The 17,389-nt window shown below is 38.0% G+C and overlaps 1 protein-coding gene across 1 annotated transcript in view; it reads left to right on the plus strand.

Annotated features, from left to right (window-relative positions):
• Positions 1-8,002, plus strand: part of MSH2 (mutS homolog 2) — a 73,531-nt gene extending 65,529 nt beyond the window's left edge. Inside the window, exons 12-16 of the mRNA XM_068564010.1 lie at positions 927-1,172; positions 2,267-2,471; positions 3,710-3,957; positions 5,607-5,782; positions 7,603-8,002. Of these exons, the coding sequence (XP_068420111.1) occupies positions 927-1,172; positions 2,267-2,471; positions 3,710-3,957; positions 5,607-5,782; positions 7,603-7,773 (1,046 nt within the window). The 3' untranslated portion in view covers positions 7,774-8,002. The remainder of the gene's footprint in view (positions 1-926; positions 1,173-2,266; positions 2,472-3,709; positions 3,958-5,606; positions 5,783-7,602) is intronic.
• Positions 8,003-17,389: the final 9,387 nt, after the last annotated feature.

Consider the following 17,389-nt stretch of genomic DNA (forward strand, 5'->3'; position numbering starts at 1 on the left):
TAGGATAATTGTGAAATGCCATTCCTGGTTTCAGACTCTTAAAATTTAGAAATGTGCCTCACATATCACTGCACCCTGCTTTTCTTACCTTATCAGTATATCATGAAAGCTTTTCCACAGAAGCTTTTTCTAGTTAGTTTTTTTTTTTTTTTAACCTCTACCTCATTTCCTTATATAAGCAGCTATGCACTCTTCTTTTTTTTTTTTTTTTTGAGAACAGGCCATTTATTTTGTAGAACATTTCTCAGTTTGAGTTCGTCTGATGTTTCCTCATGATTGTTTTCAGGTGATACAGTTTTGTCTGGAATACGCAGACGTTACCGTTGTCTGTGGATTCATATTAAGGGGCACATGATGTCTTTTGCCGTATCATTGGTGATGTTAACTTTTGCTGCATGCGGGTTTCTCTAGTTGCCATGAGCTGTGGGCTACTCTTCGTTGCAGTGTGCAGCCTTCTCGTTGCGGTGGCTTCTCTTGTTGCGGAGCACGGGCTCTAGGCACGCCGCCTTCAGTAGTTGTGGCGCACGGGCTTAGTTGCTCCACAGCATGTGGGATCTTCCTGGACCAGGGATTGAACGATGTCCCCTGCGTTGGCAGGCGGCTTCTTAACCACTGCACCACCAGGGAAGTCCAAGCAGCTATGCACTTTTATATTTTAATGGATTTTGGTAAGGGAGGGCATCATACTCTATTTTTGAAATCTGTTCATAGTAAGGGAAAATGTGACAACACATTTTAACCTCATGTTAAGTTTTAGGTGTTCCTTTCATGTTTAGTTATGGCAAACCTCTGTTTTTAAAAACTATATAAATTAGGAAATGGTTTTTGAATTCCCAAATGGAGGAGGGTTGAATTTATTCTTACAGCTGCTTATATGTGTTTTTTCTTATCCAGTGTTCCTGTGTACCTTTTCTGTTTTTATATAGGCTATGTAGAACCGATGCAGACACTCAATGATGTGTTAGCTCAGCTAGATGCTGTTGTAAGCTTTGCTCATGTGTCCAATGGAGCACCTGTTCCATATGTACGGCCGGTCATTTTGGAGAAAGGACAAGGGAGAATTATACTGAAAGCATCCAGACATGCTTGTGTTGAAGTTCAAGATGAAGTTGCATTTATTCCTAATGATGTTCACTTTGAAAAAGATAAACAGATGTTCCACATCATTACTGGTAAAAAACCTAGTTTATGGGCTTTTTGCGGGTAATGTTTCCCATTTATTATGTTGGAGTGGAAATGTATTTCAAGTTGATGAAGAAAATCCTAGTCCTTGATGTTAGAAAAAGAAAGTTGTTCATTCTAGTTAGTAGTATATTAATAGTAAATGAATGAATGAATGAATGAATGAATATATGTGAACAGAATGAAACTTCTGTTCCAGGGGTTCAGTGCATTTAAAAATGAACATCTCTTCATCCTCCAAGCTTACCTTTGGGCCAGACCTTTCAATAGTGAGGTCATTGAAAGTCAAGCAGAATTAGGTGCTGGAATGACCTCAGCTTAGGGTAGCAGTTCTTTAAAAGACATGATACTGTATTCATGTGAAACTCGAAAAAAGTAGACTTGTGTGTAGACTAAGGTAGCTTGTCTCAAACTAAAGGGTTTTGAGAGATCTTAACGAGAGTCTAGAAAATAAAAGTGTTAGGGTACAGGGGTGATAGGAGTCTTCGGGCAAAGGTGTTTGGGAAACAGTCAATGATTGTATTTTATTTCCCCAAATGGATTTTCAAGTTGTTCATATAATCTAACACCATTAATTGGTAAATTGCACATTTTCCAAAAGTAAGGTCATGTCTTTGGGTTTTAGTGTGGAATTTACTTGATTTGAAGGATTTGATCATACTGATTCATTCTCTGATAGATGCATTTATTAATGAATTATATAGTGTTTAGTTAATTAATCAGTTAGGTACTGCTTTTCTGAATATCATAAAATTATCCTGCAGGCAGCTTTGTGAGCTGTGGGGAAGTGGTCTGTATGTTCTTTCTAGACCATAGTCAAATTATAGGTAGGATATATTTTTCATGGGTCCTCTTGAAGAAGGGCACAGCATAGGTTTGTCTGAAGAGAAAATAGCATTGTTTCAGGGACTAGTATAAGGCAGGAACTTTGTTCATGCCTTTGGGCAGCCTGTGGTCTGCTTCTTGTATGTCATATCACATGACCTAGGTAATTAGTCACCAATGTGCAATTTAGGAGTAACATTCAATTTATTAGTAGCACAAATAAGTTAATAATCTTGCTTGTTGATATAATGTTTTGTAGGTCCCAACATGGGAGGTAAATCAACATATATTCGCCAGACTGGGGTAGTAGTTCTCATGGCCCAGATTGGGTGTTTTGTGCCATGTGAGTCAGCAGAAGTGTCCATGGTGGACTGCATCTTGGCCCGGGTAGGGGCTGGTGACAGTCAGTTGAAAGGAGTCTCCACATTTATGGCTGAAATGTTAGAAACTGCTTCTATTCTCAGGTGAGTTCATTTCCCAGTCTCCTGAAAATGGAAATGGATGTCTCTGTCCTTTGAAAAGTAAATTTGCAGGTTCATCTATAAAACATCTGTGATCTTTTATCTAGTTTAATAGTTTTCCTGTGAGCTTTATGCACTTTATATTATCTTAAAAGGGTGACTGGCGATAGTTGTGGAAAGCTGCTTTGATTTTTAATGTTGTCTTCTTAAGGTTTCTGGTAGTTGTTCACCTTATGAATCTCCCCACTGCCATGCTTTTTGCTTATGCTGTTCACACTACCCGGAATGGTCCTTCCCTGCTGTTTACCTAAGTCCTTTCTAATCTTTACAGGCCCGTAATGACAGAAATTCTACTTCTCTGATGACTTTCCTTGTCACACGTGCCTAAGGTCATGGGTGTTTCTTCGAACTCTTTGACATGCCTGTAATTTATTAGTTTTTAATTTTAGAGTTTATGAAATCTCTTGTCTTTATTTCATTTTTAGGAGCTTCTTTGAAGACAGGGAGGCTATGCCTTCTGTTTCTTGGAGTCTTCTAAAGTACTTTGCATATAGTAGATCCTTAATAAATTATGCTTTGATTATTGTTCGTGGGGAATTATAAAAGCAATACAGATGTTCAGTAATTAGTCAATAAGTTAATATGCATAACTTAAAAAATTAAAGAAATAAGCAAAAGGTGTCAGTGGCATTTCATGGAGAAAGAAGGAAATGACCAATAAGCACATGAAGAACTGTCAAATTCTCTAATTAAAAAAAAAAGTTCCCCTCCTTTCATTTGGTTAAAGAGAAAATAAAATGCTAATATCTGGTGTTGGTAGGGCTGCGGCAGGCACACAGATTCACGTGACCACCAGCCGTGTATGTGAGTGTTCGTGTCACCACACTCTTGTCCATCTTCTTGTGGTGTTATTTTTTTTAATCTTGACTGATTTGATTGTTAAGAAATGAATGATAGCTGCTTTATTTGGAAATTCTTAGATTACAGCTAATGAGATTGGTAATTTAAAAAATATTTATTCACCATTTGTTTCCTTTTATGTCAGTTGTTTGTTCATGTCCATGCCCATTTTCTTACTGAAGTTTTAGTGCTTTTCATTGACCTTATTGAATTTTTGTATATATTAAGATAATTAATCTTTTACATTTGTGGCACATCTTTCCCATTGTATTGCCTTAATTTGTTGTTTGCATTACCACATGCTATATCATGGGAAATTTTCACGTAATTATGTGTTTCAGGTCTGCAACCAAAGATTCTTTAATAATCATAGATGAATTGGGAAGAGGAACCTCTACCTATGACGGATTTGGGTTAGCGTGGGCTATATCAGAGTACATTGCAACAAGGATCCGTGCTTTTTGCATGTTTGCAACCCATTTTCATGAACTTACTGCCTTGGCCAATCAGATACCAACTGTTAATAATCTACATGTCACAGCACTAACTACTGAAGAGACCTTAACTATGCTTTATCAGGTGAAGAAAGGTGAGTGCATACCACTGGTGTACTGTAAATTCAGTGTTCCTATCCTTGGAATCATTAGTAATTGCCTTATTCTGCATTAGGATGAATTATTGATGTTTTTACAGAACACATTTACCTCTTAATTTACAGTCTGGGGACAGGGGCGTGGTACGTTATCTCTGTTTCTATGTCTCATAGTAGAACCACTCATTTTAAAACAGTCACAGAAAGAATGATCTGCACTTCTGAACATCCTCACAGGGGTTTTGTCCTACCTCCCATGGCAGCATGTTTTCTTGTCAAATTAGCTACTTGATAGTAACAATAAGCTTTGCAGTTCTGAGGCTCTAGCTGTTACTGTTTAATAAACTGTCATAATTATCTGATTATATTTTTAAGAATGTGTTATATAACAGGTTCATTTAAAGCTGGGGTTTCCAGAAATCTTGAAATTGTTAGTAGTTATCAGGTAAGGAATGACTTATTTGTTGGCATTCCATCCTTTGAGAAAAGTTTGTCATTAGTGGACCTGGCAGCTAATCAGATGACTGCGTTGATGAGATTAACATACTGTAAAGTTTTTATTGCTTTAACATTTCGCCAGTCATCAGAATAGCTTTTTCAGATGGCTCTCTGATTTTCCATGAATGCATTTTTCTGCATCAGTTGGTTGCACATAAATGAGATTATTTTTGATTCTTCGTTGCTTATGCTTCTTAGGAATCCTTCTGAGTTACTGTTTGCATTGTTGTTGTTGATAGAGAATATAGATACTCTTGGTTGGACATGGCATTTAGCATGAAGTTGAGGTTTTGCTTTTAAAAGGTGTTTTGTGTGATAAAGAAATGGGTTCAAAGTATTAAAAAAGACCAGGTGAAGTTTGGAGAAGATATGAACAGGTTCCTCCTTCATTGCGGATGTTTATCAAACACTTGCTTCTATTTTATTTTTGTTTCTCTAAGCTGTGCAAAATATCCAGCTCCAGAATGCATGGGATACATAACTAGGCTAAAGGAAAATTTACGGTTGAGGCAGAAATGGGAGCTCCATGATAACACTGTGAGCATCACTGGTATTTAACATTTGGAAGGAATGTCTTAAGTCAGTTTATTTTCTGCAAATGTGGGTGAAGTTAACATACCTAGTCTAAAAATTTACTAGACTAGATTTGGGTCAAAAATTTCATTGTCATTTGAAATACATTTTGAATTAAATACTCCTCCTAATTAGTGACACTTTACATTTATCTTTTTGTTTTTTCACAGTACTTTAGTTCCTCCCTTATGAAATGAGAAAACCTCAGAGATATTGTGTTGATTAATTTTTCTTCAGATTCAGCTATTTGTCTAGGCTTTTGAGGACTGTCTGTCAAGCCTTTATCTGCTATTTTTATTTTTCCTATTACATTTGTCGAGGATAAAATACAGCACTGTGTGCCAAGTCATAATCACTTTTCACTGGAGGCTTAAGTAAAATTTCTTTAAGTTACTGTGAAACACTTGGCTAATGTATTTGAAATAATACAAAATTACGTTTCCTAATGACAAAGTGAGAAAGTAAGTTCCATTTGCATAAATTGCTGTCTCTTCCTACCCTGCCCCTCACACTCCTCAAATTTCTTACAGGTTCTCTTCCTACCCTGCCCCTCACACGCCTCAAATTTCTTACAGGTGTTTGTGATCAGAGTTTTGGGATTCACGTTGCCGAGCTTGCTAATTTCCCCAGGCATGTAATAGAGTGTGCTAAACAAAAAGCCCTGGAACTAGAGGAGTTTCAGAATATTGGGAAACCACAAGAATATGATGAAATGGAACCAGCAGCAAAGAGGTGCTATCTGGAAAGAGAGGTTTGTCAAATTATTTTTGTAGTTGTTTTTTTCCTATATGATTCTAATGTTTACTTATTGATCATTCATTATTGGTTTCCACTTAACATTTCTTTGCACAGTAAAGAATCCATCTGTATCATTTTGGTTTCACCACTGCACACATCTGCACAATTGAAAGATAGCACTTCAAGTACCAGATTTCAAAAGCAGGAGGATAAGAATATTAGTGTAGGTTAAAATACATAATTCAAAGGAGTTATAGAGGTCTATGCACATCTTTGATTACTTATAAACAAATAGATCGAGTTCAGTTAAATTACATATTTACTCAGTGCTTAGCTAAGACGACGAAGAAATGAACACAGTTGCTGCCCTCCAGTTGTTTAGAAACTAGTTGGGGAGGTAGTAATAGTGAGCATGTCATAGAGAATTATGACAAATGTTTACTCAGGAAAGCTCTCTGTGGGCAGGATGTTTCAGTTCTTGTGGGAGCAGTGGATCTTATGTTAGGCCTTCTGAGTGGTGGGTGAAATTTAGATGTTCACACAGAAAGGTATAAGCATATGCCCAGTGGATTTTTTAAAAATTAAAAGATTATTAGTTTTCTGTAATAACGAAAATAAAAGAATCTTAATTTACATCTAGGTCCTGGCAGCATTTACTGTGATTATGCATTGTGACAACTTCTTGTCACATTGTTAGCTTTTACCAGGTGAATTTTTTGTTGTTCTTACTTGAAGGATAGATGATGTTACAATAATAGATGATGTGTATGGTTTGGGGGCTTAAAAGATAAGGTTTTATCTGTTGTACCTATACAAGCAGGAGATATGTATTATAACTTGTTAATAGTTTTAAGTAGGGAAGGTTGCCATCCTGGATATGAAACGGTCTTGGTATCAGCCCCACAGCTATCCATGATCCAGGATTAGGTAGGCTCCTTTATGTAAATGATTCCCAATTAGAATAGAAGTCATATACTTTTGATAATATTAATTACAATGAATTTTTAAAAAATTTTAAGCTAAGGGAGACATATAAGAGAATTATCCATGTTACTCAATCTAGATTTTATTTTTTGGGAGAAAGAGGCACTTGTTATTTAATAGAGATGTGTTTCTTCTCTATCTTATCATTTGGATTATCTACCTTTCACCTCTAAGGTACATATTACTAACTGGCTCCCTGGTAAAAAGCAGACTTTTTAGTTCAGCTTCACATGCAGTAATAAACATTATGTCCTTTGCCAGGCACTGTTCTTAGCACTTTACACTCTTTAACTCTTTAATTCTCATAACAGCCCTGTGTGGTTGGTAATATTATTGTCCCCATTTTACGGATGAGGAATGTGTGTTAGGGAATTAGCCCACGGGTCACATAGCAAGTAATAACCACGTTCTTTAGAATGGCAATAACTAGGCAGTAAAATAAACAAAGAAGAAACATCCCATGTGTGTATGAGTATTAAATTTTCAGTGACTGTTTATACCTTATAGTATTTGTAAACCTTGAGTTCTTTTTCCCCCAGAAGGTTAAGTTTATATATCAGTTATAAAAGCTGAGGGATTTGGGAACTACTAAAATATTCAGTTTCTTTGGCATTAGCAGCTGAAAATATATTTATAAATACCCTTTAAACGACTTGCTATGAAGAAATAGAGTCAACTAAGGGCTTTGCTATAAATTCTAGATGGTGCACACTTAAAATTTAAAGAATGTTGTTTAAATATTGGGTGGAGTGTTTAGATTGAAATTATAATGGGACAATTCATTACTATTTAATGTGACTTTTAGAAAAGTCATTTTAAAGACTAATGGAACGTTCACATGTTTTTCAGCAAGGTGAAAAAATTATTGAAGAGTTTTTATCCAAGGTGAAGCAAGTGCCCTTTACTGAAATGTCAGAAGAAAACATCGTAATGAAGTTAAAACAGCTGAAAGCTGAGGTGATAGCAAAGAATAATCGTTTTGTAAATGAAATAATTTCAAGAATAAAGGTAACTACATGAGTAAATTCCACTAATGGAATGAAGATAGTATTGATAAGCTATTGTCTGTAATGCTTTTGTACTATTTTATATTAACCCTTTTTCCATAGTGTTAGCAATTGATGTCCATGGGATATGAAGTTAATAAAATATTTAGTATACTTTGCTCTACCTGAGTATATTTTCAAAGATCTTTATTTTGAAAAATGAGAGCTGTAACTGAGGAATACTTAAATGAACATGGGCAATAGTAGGCAATATGTTGAATTTTATAAATAAAATCATGTAGTTTTTAGAATTTGATATGTGTTGTATTTCTTTTTGATAAGACTTTTACACATATTCCCGAATGGTATGGAAGAAACAAGTAGCCCAGAGACTTTGTAAAAAAGTAAGGGATCTTAAAGCTAGAAGGAACCATGGAACCCATTTCCAGTGATTCCCCACAGTGTCCATCTGTTGGCACGAGCCAGGTTGGCTGCATATGCATTAGCCAAGGAACCTATTATAAATCCAGGGTCCTAGTGTGACCCTCCAGCCCATCTGCCATTCTCCCACCCCCAGTTTGTGATGAGATTTAGAAATCTGGATTTTAACAAAATCTTTCAGATTGAGAACGCTGATTTTAGTCTACTTTTATTTTACAGGGAGATGGAGAGGTTAAGAGTGTAGTGGCTGGTCCTGCTGAACATGGGAGGAAAAGGATAACCTTTTTAATAAATGGTGATGGGATGATAGGGTATTCATATAGGAACAAAACGAGATTGGATCCCTATTCCGTATCATATAGAAAAATCAACTCCAGTGAATTTTTTACCTAAATGTACAAAGCAACACTACCAAGTTTTTAGTGTTTGTAGTTCTGTAGAAAATAAAATAGGGAAATATTTTTATGACTATAAAAATATAGGAAATATGAAGTTGGCTTTGGGAAAGATAGTTCTTAAGTCACAAACACCATCCATAAAGTTTGACACACTTAGCAATATTGAAATTAGGAACTTATTTTCGTAAAAAGGCATCACAAAGTTCTAAGAGTACAGTTGACCCTTCAACAGCGAGCGGTCTGGGGCACTGACCCCCTGTGCAGTCGAAAATCCACATATAACTTTACAGTCCCTTCATATCCACAGTTCCGCATCTATAGATTCAAACAACTGTGGATCATGTAGTATTGCAGTATGTATTGAAAAAAATCCAAGTATAAATGGACCCACAGAGTTCAGACCGGTGTTGGTCAAGGGTCAACTGTAGATCCAATGGGAGAACATATTGGTACCACATAAAATATCAAAGAATTTATATCCATGATATATAAAGAACTATAAAAATCACTAAACAGACACGATTCTTAATACAACTCATTAAGAAAAAGACAACCCAGTTGAAAGGCAAAGGATCTGAATAGATAATTTTCCAAGGAAGATACGCAAATAACCAGTAGGCAAATGAAAGGATGCAAGATGTTATCAGGGAAATGCACATAAAAACCACAGTGAGCTACTACTTCACACCCATTAGGATACTAAAATCAAATCAGATAAACCAGTATTGAGGATGTGGAGAAATTGGAACTCTCCTACACTGCTGTGAAAACGTAAAATGGTGCAGTCACTTTTGGAAAACAGTCTGGCATTTCCTCAGTTAAACATAAGAGTTACCGGATGACCCAGTATTTCCATTCCTAGGTATATATCCAAGAGAAACATGTTTACGAAAAAACTTATACACAAATGTTTATAGCAGAATTATTTTTTTAATTAATTTTTATTTTTGGCTGCATTGGGTCTTCGTTGCTGTGCGCGGGCTTTCTCTAATTGCGGCGAGCGGGGGCTACTCTTTGTTGTGGTGGGCGGGCTTCTCATTGCGGTGGCTTCTCTTGTTGCGGAGCACGGGCTCTAGCCATGCAGGCTTCAGTAGTTGTGGCACACGGGCTCTAGAGCGCAGGCTCAGTAGTTGTGGCGCACGGGTTTAGTTGCTCTGCGGCATGTGGGATCTTCCCGGAGCAGGGCTCGAACCCGTGTCACCTGCATTGGCAGGCGGATTCTTAACCACTGCGCCACCAGGGAAGTCCCAGCAGAATTATTTATGATAGCTAAGAAGTAGAAACGATCCAAATGTCCATCAATGGATTAATGAATGGATGTACAAAATATAGAATATCCATACAATGGACTTTTTTAAAATTTTATTTATTTATTTATTTATGTATGTATGGCTGCGTTGGGTCTTTGTTGCTGCACGCGGGCTTTCTCTAGTTGCGGTGAGCAGGGTCTACTCTTCATTGCAGTGTGCGGGCTTCTCACTGTGGTGGCTTCTCTTGTTGGGAGCACGGGCTCTTAGGCACGAGGACTCAGTAGTTGTGGCACCTGTTGCTCCGCGACGTGTCGGATCTTCCCGGACCAGGGCTTGAACCCGTGTCCCCTGCATTGGCAGGCGGATTCTTAACCACTGTGCCACCAGGGAAGCCATATACAATGGACTGTTAATTGGCCATAAAAGGAATGAAGGACTGATACATGCTAAAGCTAGGATGAGCCTTGGAAACATTAGTGAAGAAGCCAGGCACAAGAGCCTCCGTAATATGTAATTCCGTTCATGTGAAAGTCCAGAATAGGAAAAGGTATAGAAACAAAGTAGATTAGCATAGGGCTGGCAGGCAGGGCATGGATGGCTACGGAGGTAATAGCTAAAGGATATGGGGTTCCTTTTTCAGATGAAAATGTTCTAAAATTGGTGATGGTTGCACATATCTGTGAATATACCTAAAAACCATTGAAGCATACACTTTAAATGGGTGCACTGTACAATGTAAATTATATTTCAAACTTATTTTTAATTTTAAAATTTTTATTGAAGTATAGTTGATTTATAATGTGTTAGTTTCTAGTATACAGCAAAGTGATTGAGTTTTATATATATATATTCTGTTTCATATTCTTTTCCATTATGGTTTATTACAGGATATTGAGTTTAGTTCCCTGTGCTATACAGTAGGGGCCTTGTTGTTTGTGTATTTTATATACAGTAGTTTGTATCTGCTAATCCCAAACTCCTAATTTATCCCTCCCCCATCCCCTTTCCCACTTTGGTAACCGTAAGTTTGTTTTCTGTGTCTGTGAGTCTGTTTCTGTTTTGTAAATAATTTCATTTGTATCATATTTTAGATTTTACAAGTAAGTGATATATGATATTTGTCTTTTTCTGTCTGACTTCACTTAGTATGATAGTCTCTAGGTCCATCCATATTGCTGAAAATGACATGATTTCATTCTTTTTTATGGTTAGGTAGTATTCCATTGTATATACAACACCTTTATCCATTCATCTGTCGTTGGACATTTAGGTTGTTTCCATGTCTTGGCACTTGTAAGTAGTGCTGCTGTGAACCTTGGAGTGCATGTATCTTTTTGAATTATAGTTTTCTCTGGATATATGCCCAGGAGTGGGATTGCTGGATCATATGGCAACTCTATTTTTAGCTTTTTAAGGAATCTCCATACTGTTTTCCATAATGGCTGCACCAATTTACATTCCCACCAACAGTGTAGGGAAGAGTTGCCTTTTCTCCAACAAAACTTGTTTTAAAAGAAGTTCAGGCACTTTACCCAAGAGGAAATATAAATGATCCATACACATGAAAAGGTCTTCAATCACCAGTCAGAAAAATGAAAATGAAAACTATTCTGGGTTACACCCTCCTGTAACTCCCAGAGTTCTGGGAGGACTCTGCCCTCCCCATCAGATAGACAGTCCTTTAAAATGTGACAATACCAACTATTGGTGGTATTTGTTGATGTGGCACAACACTGCTGGTGAGAATAATTACCTAGTAAAGTTGAAAACAGACATATGACCCAGCAGTTTTGCTCCTAGATGCATGCATACTGTGGAGATACGTATACACATTGTACAATGATGATATACAAGAATATTTGTGATAGACCCAAACTGGAAACAACCCAGCTATGAAAACAGACTATAGCTACTCAAAATAACATAGATGGAATCTTAAAAACAGTAAGCAAAAGAAATGACAGATAACAAATAATACCGTTTTTCTCCCAATCATATGAAGTTGAAGAATAGGTAAAATACTGTTTAATGGTGCATTCAGGGGGGTGAGATGATAAAGAAAAGCAAGAACTTGACTATGTAAGTCGGGAGAGTGGTTGGCGGTGCTGACGGGGAGGGGCTTCTAGAGGGCTTCTGGGGTGCTACAGCATTCTGGTTATTGACCTGAGTGGTGGTTGTGCAGGTGCTTGCTTTATGATTATTGCTAAACTCTGCAATTATGTGTTAAGCGCTTAGTTTGGTATGAGAACAAATGAAAATTTAATGCCAATAAGCCCTTTAAAATGCTCATCTTGATTTACCACGCTCTTTTTCATCAATGATAATTTAGAGTAAGATAACATCAGCTTTTCTTTTCTGGCTATCAAATGCTTGGGTAGGAGGCAAACTTAACAGAGAAAAAATTTAAATGTGGACATTTTTGTTGGTTTACAAAATCATGTAGCTGCTTGTAAGCGGAAGACTTTTTTATATAATTCAAAAGGCAATTTTAAAATTCCAGTGAAATATTTTATCCCCTGGTTAGCTATGAGCGCGTGTTTTTAGATTGCTGTACAAAAGCATGTATAAAATGGAGATCAGCCCATGGTTTTAGTTGTTAGGGCTACGAGAAATGGAGGGGGGGAGGTGTTGATTCTAAGAAAACATGTAGTCTCTCAAGCTCTGATAAATCAGGCTGCTTTCATTTCTCTAAAAGACTTAATGTTTAGTTCTAAGATGTTTTTGAAAGTGAAAAAAACATAATAGACCCTTTGTTTAAGATGTTTCAGACTTAAGCTGTGCTTATTACATGAATATGCTAATGAAGCAACCAGTCTCCTTCCTTTTGGAATGGTAGATGTAAAGCAAAAGGTAAACTAATTTCTGACCTGTCAAAAGACAGTTGCATTTTAAAATTCTAATTGCAACGTGGCTTGGTTTTCCTTCTCCACTCAAACACGAACTTGGATAATACCAGAATAAAGCCGAATCTATAAATATTATCCAAGATTTAGAACTCAACCATACTGTTACCATGAAATCTGTTGGCCACATAACCACGTTTCTGAGAAAATACATGGCTTTTCTGCATTTTAAAAAAGTTAGCACTAAGAATCCATCCAAGATGCAATTGTTTTTGTAGTTAGATTTTTTTCCTTAAAATACTCTTTTGAGGGTAAAAATTAGAACAGAAGGAAGATGTTTTAGGATATATTTAAAGAATAACTTTTTCCCTGTAAACTCTCAGTGTTCCACATACTAAGCACATCCTGTTAGACTTCATGAGTATTAAATGCATCTTCTATCCTTAGTCTTTCTGCATTTAGCTTTTTTGGGAAGTATGTTTTTACCCACAGCATATGGTATGAGCTGCTGATTCAGTGCTGAGCGGTCCTTTAAGCTTGTTAGTTACATTCTGTTGATTAGGATGGTGTGCAGAATAGTCAGAAGGAAAACCAGTGCCTGGTCTGAAATAAATTAAACCATGTTAATCAGCTTATGGGGAAGAACAAATGAGTAAAGAGAATTTTCATATACAAAGGAAATCTCTATTATTGCCTTCATAGGGCCGGTCAGTGTGTTTGGGATAAGGAGATAGGGTGTGGCCGGGAGAGATGACGAAAGTGCCCAGAATGCTGCACATATTTTCCAACTAAAACTGGAAGTGGAGCCCAACTTAAAATAATAGTTTCCTGTCTGATGGTCTCCCCACTCCACTTCCCTTGATAGACAGAGCCACTGCTTTCTCTTATTCTGCTCCAGAATTTACCTATTTGGCCAGCTTTCAGGTGTCTGTGAACATTGTGGTACAGAGCCAGGGTATCCAGAGGAAGTAGTCCCTTGCAGATACTGTCTCATTGCAGGTAGCAGTGCCTCCTTTTCTTTGAGGAGGAAAGTGGGGAGCCCTCGCCTTGCCTTTGACACAGCAGCTTTCCCACGGTCCTGGAAGCAACAGTGTTTCCTGTGTCAGACCACATTCAGAACATGATCCAAATTCAATGTATGTTAGCATATTTTTGCTTTGGCATGTGGTTTGTCCAAACAAGTGCCCACACACATCTTTCATCCAGCTATGTGGGGAACTCAGCAGTAGCATGAATGATACTGGATGCTGGGCGGCCTTCACTGGACCATTCCCATCCTATTTCTAGACTTGGTAAATAGAAGACCAGACTGCTGCTGCCTTTGCTTCACCTCAAAGAGATAAAATTATAAACTCCCTAAAATTGTTAAATTTAGAAGAAAAGATAATTCTGTCAGTGGACAATTTCTTATTCTAGCAAAAGAACAATGGCAGTGAATTCCTCAGTGTTCAGAATCAACCAGTAAATGAAACCATAGGGATTAACCTGTATTATCACAATATTATTATTGCATTTATTTCCTAGAATTTTGTTGACACTTATCTGTTAGCAGTCAGTTTAATTTTATGAATAATCTTGATATGGTTTAAAACCAGATTAAATATAGTTAAATCTAATTAAGGAAATGCAACTACTTTCAGTTCAGCCACTAATCTGAAATTTTATGGTGCATTGCGCATCTAGCAAGATGTGTTTTATCAATTTTTTCTTCACATAATGATCAGGACATCATGTTTATTATCAATTCTAATGTGATGTTTTATTCCTAAACATTGTTTGGCTCAGCCAAATCCATCATGAAAATGACTTCCGCATTGAGTCCTTAATATTACAAAGTAGATGCACGATTTGGCAACATTAAATACTTTGTGAATATCTGAAAATGGCAAGATGCTGTGCTGGGCTCCTCAAAAGACTCGTCCTCTTCAGCAATACTGAAAGGTGGGTACTTCTATTACCTGCGCTTCACAGATGAGAATGTCGAGGCTCAGAGGTTGAGTAACTTGCCCCAGGCACCCAGCCAGTAAGTGGCAGAGCTGGGGTCTGAACCCCAAGCACTGTGTCTCCAAAAGCCGTACCTTTTTTCTTTCCATTTAAAGGCTTAAAATATTGTTAGGAATCTGAGATGCGCGTGTGACCAATTTAATCTTTCTAAATATTATTTAGTGTCAAAATGAGTGATGTCGGGGCTTCCCTGGTGGCGCAGTGGTTGGGAGTCTGCCTGCTAATGCAGGGGGCACGGGTTCGAGCCCTGGTCTGGGAGGATCCCACATGCCGCAGAGCAACTAGGCCCATGAGCCACAACTGCTGAGCCTGCGCATCTGGAACCTGTGCTCCGCAACAAGAGAGGCCGCGATAGTGAGAGGCCCGCGCACCGTGATGAAGAGTGGCCCCTGCTTGCCACAACTAGAGAAAGCCCTCACACAGAAACGAAGACCCAACACAGCCATAAATAAATAAATAAATAAATAAATAAATAAATAAATAAATAAATAAAGAGAAATGTTCAAAAACAAAAATGAGTGATGTCGGCAGTGCAACAGGAGTTAAGGAAGATGGGAGGTGTGGTGCAGACATTAAGAAGTACTATTTCTGTTCTCTTGTGGAAGCTGGTTCTCCTGTGGAAGGCTTCTCTCTCAGTGCTGTGGACACAGCAAGAGGCATCCACCTGGGGCCTTGCCGCCCATCTGGTTCATGGCAACTACATGGCTGCTCTCTGGGGCTTGATACCCCAAAGGAAACAGGAGCTAAGCAGCTGCATTCTTTCAGAAGTTCACCAGTCACCAAATGCCAACATCTGGCCAAGGGATTACATTGAACCGTTTGGACAAAGGATTATGTTTAAATGAGAAGAGAGACAGTCAGCCAGAAGCTTGCAAAATGAGGAGATGGGATTAAATGTCAGCAGTGTTTGGAGCAGGACACCGAATCTGGCACACTCAGATATTCGGATCATTTAACTTGGAGGTTATGTATGTTCTCTGTTGAGCCAGGAAAGTTTTATCCAGCCTGTGGGGAATAACCCCGGAGGTTTTCTCCACCGCTCTGCTCTGAATCCGTGCCTAGTGAGTAAAGTGCTGAGTAAGCCTGCACAGGTCAAGGTACGGGTGAGTTAAAGTGAGCAGCAATGTGGCGCATCAGGAAGGCTGCTTGAGTTGGATTAGCCCTTGCTTGGCCACTTAGCTGTGTGACTAGAAACTGCCCCTCCTTGGATTTCCCCTCTTCTGTAATTTAAGGGGGTTGGGTTGTTAAAGAGTTCTCAAATGCCACACCTTCAGGGCCAGGCAGGTGCAGAGTACAAAGCATAGTAGGGTTAAGGTGAATGCCCCAGCCTAAAAACAAATGATTTTTTTCATAGGTACTATAAAAGGGCTTAAGCCTTGGTTGCAGTTAGTCTAATCCAGCATCCAAAGAGCCACCCTGAGGTGATACCCGCTCTCCTCAAAGTGCCATGTCAGTAATCTAGCTCGTAATTCTTTAATCAGCAACAGAGCACTTTGCTGCTTTATTTTTTATTATTATTAGCTGTTATCTTGGCATCCAAGTACTCTGAGGCCTAGAAATATTCATTGATAATGCTTTTCCCTGAAACCCTTTTGGTGGCCCTTTCACTAGAATCAGACATGGAGAAAAAAGGTCCAGTGAATTCCAAGCAAATAGAATGGGGGAGTCTGGTTACCTGAGAAGGGTAAGGCAAGGCGGTCAGACCAAAATGGCACTTCCAAGCCTCTTTCAGCTCCATGAGCTTAAGTCTAGGTTTTGGGGGCAATGCGGATGAGATAAAGCAGGCTGTTTCCTTCAGAATTGGCTATGACTGAAGTAACTTTCAAGATTGAAAAATAGTAGCTTGAAGTAAGCCTATAAAGCAACCAGGTCAAGGACGGGAATCCCCAGAAGGATGGACTCGAGGAGGAAATGGGACAAGTGGACCTGCCGTGTTTGAGTGCCGTGAGGGGAGCATGGGGGTGAGTCAATAATAGCTGCAAAGAGCAATTGAGAAGAAAGGGGGCGGGATTATTAACTCCAGGAATATCAAAACCGTATCATGTCTAAAATTGGAAAATAAAGAAATAGCAGTATAAGCATGTTAAAAATATGGAGATAAATGCTAGAGGATTCTAAGAGAGCTGAAAGTGAGCAGGGCAGCATTGAGAGGGGGGACTGGTATTTTTTATTATAAACCTCATGATGCTCCAAAATATTTGATCTTTTAAAACGATACTGCTTTGATAAAATCAATATTAAATTGAAAATGACTGTCTTATCTTAAATCAAGGACTATCTAATATTACAGAATATCTTCAAGCACCCTTAAAATTGTGACTAAAGAGAATTTACTATTAAAAACAAAACATACCTAGGGCTGGGGAGGCAGAGGCAGAAATGGGGAGTGACTGATAATGGGTACAAGCTTTCTTTAGGGGATGATAAAAATGTTCTAAAATGAGATCATGGTGATAATTGAAGAACTCTGTAAGTATGCTGAGTTGTATACTTTAAACAGGCAAACTGGTATGTAAGTTTATATCTCAATAAAGCTGTTAAAAATAGTAGCTTAAATAAGATGTAATAATAGCTATGTGTCTGGCACCCAGTTTATTCTCAACCTATTAGGTAAATACTGTTCATTTTAGAAATGAGGAAGCTGGGGTGTAGAGAAGATAAGTGACTCGCCAGAGATCATCAGACATGAGTAGATTAGGGTGGAAGTTATTTTT

Source organism: Eschrichtius robustus, chromosome 15, assembly GCF_028021215.1.
Source record: "Eschrichtius robustus isolate mEscRob2 chromosome 15, mEscRob2.pri, whole genome shotgun sequence".
Taxonomy (NCBI): Eukaryota; Metazoa; Chordata; class Mammalia; order Artiodactyla; family Eschrichtiidae; genus Eschrichtius; species Eschrichtius robustus.